The sequence below is a fragment of the Cyclopterus lumpus genome, chromosome 9 (genome assembly GCF_009769545.1).
Source record: "Cyclopterus lumpus isolate fCycLum1 chromosome 9, fCycLum1.pri, whole genome shotgun sequence".
NCBI classification, from domain to species: Eukaryota; Metazoa; Chordata; class Actinopteri; order Perciformes; family Cyclopteridae; genus Cyclopterus; species Cyclopterus lumpus.
In genome coordinates, this window is record NC_046974.1 from 27,893,014 (window position 1) to 27,898,745 (window position 5,732).

The 5,732-nt window shown below is 49.3% G+C and overlaps 1 protein-coding gene across 1 annotated transcript; it reads left to right on the plus strand.

Annotated features, from left to right (window-relative positions):
* The first annotated feature begins 3,190 nt into the window (after positions 1-3,190).
* On the plus strand, positions 3,191-5,528 carry LOC117736704 (beta-1,3-galactosyl-O-glycosyl-glycoprotein beta-1,6-N-acetylglucosaminyltransferase 4-like). The gene is made up of 2 exons (XM_034542212.1): positions 3,191-3,281; positions 3,619-5,528. The coding sequence occupies exon 2, from the start codon at positions 3,620-3,622 to the stop codon at positions 4,913-4,915; it is 1,296 nt and encodes a 431-aa protein (XP_034398103.1). The 5' UTR covers positions 3,191-3,281; position 3,619; the 3' UTR covers positions 4,916-5,528.
* Positions 5,529-5,732: the final 204 nt, after the last annotated feature.

The window sequence follows — 5,732 nt, forward strand, 5'->3', positions numbered from 1 at the left end:
CTGCAGGGTCACTGGCACCTGGCTCATGTGCAGGGCGATGGCTCCATAAAGGACGCCAAAGGCAAGTCGCACCGGACTCCCGAGCGCTGGCTGGAGTCCATCCTCGGTAACAACATCCCCGTCAGCTCAACGTACGCCTGGGACAAGGTCAGACTTCAGCTCGCCACCGCACTCGCAACATAACAACGGCCGCAGGAATACTCTCGTTCCATCTGGTCCAGAGGATGAACACAAATGTTTCAGTGACTCTGTTGACCTTTCTCACAACATATAAGAAAAATGTTCCACAAACACCATGAGAGTCCATTCATGTTCCCACAGGAAACTATTTCAGGTCAGCACCTCCCTCAGGACAAAACTTAGATTTGTACCCCCCCACTGAAAACCCTCGCTGGCACAGAGACAACATGCATACTTCACACAGAGGCTCCAGCCAGCCATCAGCACTGGGCCAGAGCCCGATTCTTCCTCTGCGCCTCCACTGTTACAATTATTAATGGCTCATAATTACAACACATTAATGACACTCCCACATGCACAGGCCATTAATCCTCTGCAAATAATTTGAATAGTCCCTCACAAATGCACTATCAAACTAACTTTTGTTAAAGAAAAACACAGTTAAACAGCTGTTTTGGGAAATTACTGAACTTTATTTTTCACGAATGAAACCACAGATTTGTGAAGATTTATGTCTTCAGTAGGGACCAATGGGCTTTGAGCTGAGAAGTCAGTGATGGAAGGGAGGGAGAGACTAACACATCATTGGGGTTAGTCTTTGTGGTCTTCATGGTTACAGAAAGAAAAACAGAATACCACCATCCTTATTCTTTAAGACACACACATTAAAGTAAAGGGCCAATAGTAATTAATTAATAATGAGTAGACGTGCTTTATTAAAGAATCGCTTTTTCTATCAATTCTTCACAGTAAAAGTCCCCCATTAATTTGTTAATTTAAATACATTTATTTTGAAGCAGACACAACTGTAAAATGTTGGGCTTTTCATCAGCAGGAAGAACATTTTCCTCCAAAGTGAACCGAAGAACGTTCAGGTAGCGAGAATAAAACTAAATTCACAATGCAGTCAATGCCTCGGGGAAGCACGGACAGGACATGCAGGACTTGCGCGGTATCAACAGCTTCCCTTTTCTGTGTCATGAATCAGACGACCTTCCTTCGTGAACTGTCGATGCGGATCACGGTTCTCGTGGCGGCTGTTTGGTGCAGGGGCAAGACACAGCGTCAGTCTGTAAATTATTGAGTGTTCACCGTCGAGCTGTGCACCCGCACACACACACAGTCCTCCTCCTCTTCACCTTCCTCCTCCATATCTTCCATCTCATTGAGAAAATGAAATATAGCGTGGAGCCATGGAGGCCTGTTGAGTGGCTGCATGAACCAGAGTGCTGCAGAAAAGACAACCGATAGGCCGTTCAGGAGGGTCACCCATCCCACCCAGGACACCGTGATACTCTCTTTAATGAGTCATGGCTTACAATCGGACGTGTCATATTTCCGATGACCTCCTCCGTCTGTTTGCCTCAGGTGACGTTCGGCGACAAGCCTCTGTCTCGTTGCTTGTCGAGCGCGGACGCCGTCGAAGACGCACTGCAGACTAGCCCCGAGGTGGATGTCCAGCACGGGTCGGCTGGGTCTTCACCGGAGGAGCTGACCCCAGGTCTGTTGTTCCTGTCTACATGACGTGCCTGACCCCCCCGGTGACATTTCCTAAACCACTGGAGCGTGTTTCTTTTGTTTGTTTTCTGTTTCAATAATTAATCTCCTCCTCGTACGTCTTCCACCTGGAGTTTCTCTGAGCCCTGTTTCAAAACTCCAATAACCCCCCCCCCTAGCTATTAAATATAATATTCATAACTATGCTAATCGGTGTGTAATCACAACAAAAAATCGTTATGTTTTTCTTAGCTTAAGAAGAAACCCATTTATATCTACGTAGAGAGCAGCGGCCCAGGACAGAACAGAATCACTGGATTATTAGGACCGTTTCTCTATTTTAAAGGGACTTCATATGTAAAAAGCACGGTTTTGAATGTATTCTTCTGCAGAGGCAGCCAGCCTGAGACGTCTGATGAGAATCAAGATAATCCGCCTGGTGGACGACGACGAGCTGCTGCCAAACGCCATCATGGACCGTCACTGGGAGGAGCTCTTGAAGAGAGACTATTTAGAGTCTGAGGACTGGAACGCTCAACTATTGTAATTATTCTGTCCACAACTGTTTGTTTTGATTACTCACTTGTGTTTATCAGTTTACTGCACTCATGTGTGCAATGTGACTCCTGCAGAGTAACCATATCCATCAAGTGTTCCTTTCCCATATGACGCTGGTTTGTAGTTTTTATGTTCCACTCTATTTGACAACGTGAAGGGAGGTTGTAGTTTCACACCACAGCCATAAACTCTGAGCCTTGCTCATTGGTTTTTTAAATGTTCAGTGAAACCAAAACAATAAAGATAACCCTGTTCATAAAGGTGTCTGGTTAAAGCTTAGAGCTGAAGGGTGAGTACAAAGGGTGAGAATGGTCGGGATGTCCCTGCATGGTTGCTAGGGACAACTAACAGTCGTTGGATGTTGGTAGTCCGACAACTAATGAGTTGTCCCTAGCAACCATCTGGATCAGAAAAAGCTGCTCTAAAAGCCGCAAATGATCGAGAGAATAAGATAAAACACAATGGCGGTATTGTAATGAGGGCCACTGCTGGAGAAGCAGAGAATTCATATTCTAATCTCCCTGCAGCTCACAGAGACACCTTTGCTCTCTTGGGAGTGACGGACAGTGGAAGGTTCAGACTCACCTTGTGCAGGAAGGTTTGTTTTAGAAATGACATCAACAACAATAATCTCTATCATCGAGGTAAACAGCTGCCACGTGCACATCTTAAGTGGTTACTTCTGTGTGTGTGTGTGTGTGTGTGTGTGGGGGGGGGGGGGGGGGGGGGTTGACTCAGCAGAGACCATATTGAGTGAGAAAAGTTGAACCAATATTTGACACGCCCCTCCCCTCACCCCCGGCACCTCCTGCTTCGCGAGGGAGGGAGCCTCGGCCATAGCAGACTGGAGGAGGAGGAGGAGGAGGAGGAGGAGGAGGAGGAGGAGGAGGAGGAGGAGGAGGAGGAGGCTCTTTCTCTGCGCGTGCGACGAGTCCCTCGCGCCGGTTAATCAGTGGCCGCGTTGGAGGCGCCGTTACCGGATGCGCGCAGCTTGTTTCAGGGGAGATCCGCCTCATCATGTGATTCCTCCCGGAGGAAACTGTCAGGTGGGTTTCAAACACCGCCCGCTGCTGCTGCTTCACGGTAATGTGTCCGTGTTTGTTTATTTACCGTCGCACTTACCGGGGTGTTGTTGTTTTGTTGTATTTGTCGGAAGTTTGCATGGCACGAGAGCTGCTCAAAAGACAACTTTAGAGAGCCAGGTAACTTTCTACAGAGTGAATTCAAGTAATAATAATCCTAAATGATTTACTATGTCAAACAAAGAAAGTGTAAAGATAACCCAACGTGTATCACAGTAACACAATAATACTAATAAATAATCGCCTGGATGCTTATTTCCACTATTATTAATTTTAATGTTGTATCCTCTTTTGTTTCCAGAATGAAAATAAGATGTCCCCACTACGCACATAGATTGAGACACAGGTGCTTCCTGTTTTCTCTGTCTCTGCTGGCGGTCTGTCTGCTCAAGCTGGTCCACGTCAAAGTGACGGTGAGGGACGGCGTCTACATCGAGCCCTTCGGGATCACGGCTGGCCTCTCCGGAACCCTGAAGCACGGGTACGACATCAACTGCACCGCCGTCTACGAGCTCGACCCCGTGGAGATAGGCAAGACTCTCGCCATCAAGCGGAAGGTCGTCGTCGACGTGGACGACGACAGCACGGTGACCTTGACCTCGGACTGCCAGACCTTCATCAGAGCGAGGGGTTACAATGGGGTCCCGGTGTCGGAGGCGGAGCGGGGCTTCCCGTTGGCTTATTCCCTGGTGGTGCACAAGAACGCGCCCATGGTGGAGCGCATCCTCCATGCCATCTACGCGCCGCACAACGTCTACTGCATCCACTACGATCAGAAGTCCTCTCCGGCGTTCATAAAGGCTGTTCAGAACCTGGCCCGCTGTGCTCCCAATGTGTTCATCGCATCGAAATTGGAGTCAGTGGAGTACGCGCACATCAGCAGGCTTAACGCCGACCTGAACTGCCTCTCCGACCTGCTGAGGTCGGAGGTCAAGTGGAGGTATGTCTTCAACCTGTGTGGCCAGGACTTCCCTCTCAAGTCCAACCACGAACTGGTCGCAGAGCTGAAGCGGCTGAACGGCAGCAACATGCTGGAGTCAAGCCGGCCCAGCAAGCTCAAAATGCAACGCTTTGGCTTCCGGCACGAGCTGAAGAACGTGCCTTACGAGTACCGGCGCATCCCCGTCAAGACCGCGGCGCTCAAAGACGCCCCGCCGCACGGCCTCGAGATGTTCATCGGGAGCGCGTATTTCGTCCTGTCGCGCAATTTCGTCGATCACATCAGCAGCAGCCGGGTGGCGAAGGACTTTCTGGCGTGGTCCGCCGACACATACTCGCCAGACGAACACTTCTGGGCCACCCTGGTCAGGGTCCCCGGGGTGCCCGGACACATTCCCAGGTCGGAGGCCGACGTCACCGATCTGAAGAGCAAGACGCGACTCGTCAAGTGGAACTACTTAGAGGGGAACCTTTACCCGGCCTGCACGGGCGCACACATGCGGAGCGTCTGCATCTACGGCGCGGCCGAGCTCCGCTGGCTCCTCAACTACGGCCACTGGTTCGCCAACAAATTTGACCCCAAAGTGGACCCGGTCCTGATCCAGTGTTTGGAGGAGAAGCTGATGGAAAAAAGAAAGTATGTGCAACCACGAAACTGAGAGGGAAGAGGGAGGAGAGCGTGGTTCCAGTATGTGTTAGGTTGCTTGTCACAGCTGCAAAAGGACATGAAGGAACTTCAATCGTTGAGATGCAGGCGAGTGTTTCCATTTCTTCAGCCTCACGACCTACTCGGCCCGTCGCCAGGAAAACCGTTTGTTGAGAGTTCGGGGTTTGATGACGCGGGCAAACACGAGACTTTCACCCAGGAGACCACGGCTCGTGTCCCGTGTGAAACCAAAAGGTAAACGCTGGCTTTACGGAACAAGGTCCGCTAAGGGCTGTTGCTATTCCCTTACACTAGTTATATTGTTATTACTTGACGTTATAGTAATAGAGTATCACAATATGCCCCCCGTAGTGCTCTGACCCGTTTGTAATAAAATAATCGATAGATTCAAGGCAGCATAAATCGCCATAACACTCGACTCTGGCGCACCGATCTCCCCCTGCTGGCGGTCATAGCTCCGGCTGAAGGTCGGAGCGCTTTGTAGATTTTTATCACTTCAGAAAAATGGCAGATGACTTCATAGCTTTATGATAAATCCGACCAATCGTTACACACCGTCAATCATACGAGGCCGATGTATGAGCTATTCGTGAAACATGTTTTTGGTCCAGAAACGTTGATATTCAACGCATCCCCTGGTTTGCAGAAAATGTTTAATATAAACCCTTTTACACGAGGACTGGGCTGGTATTCTTCATTTCATTGGCCTGTACTACGTATTTCATTGTGAAATACTGATACTTCTAATTACTTTAGATTGAATCACTGACGCTATACGGAGAGGCACCTCCTCAATAATGCCACTCATT

Excerpts from the sequence above, each read along its gene's own strand:
- LOC117736704 (XM_034542212.1), top strand. The coding sequence starts at position 3,620 with ATGAAAATAAGATGTCCCCACTACGCACATAGATTGAGACACAGGTGC.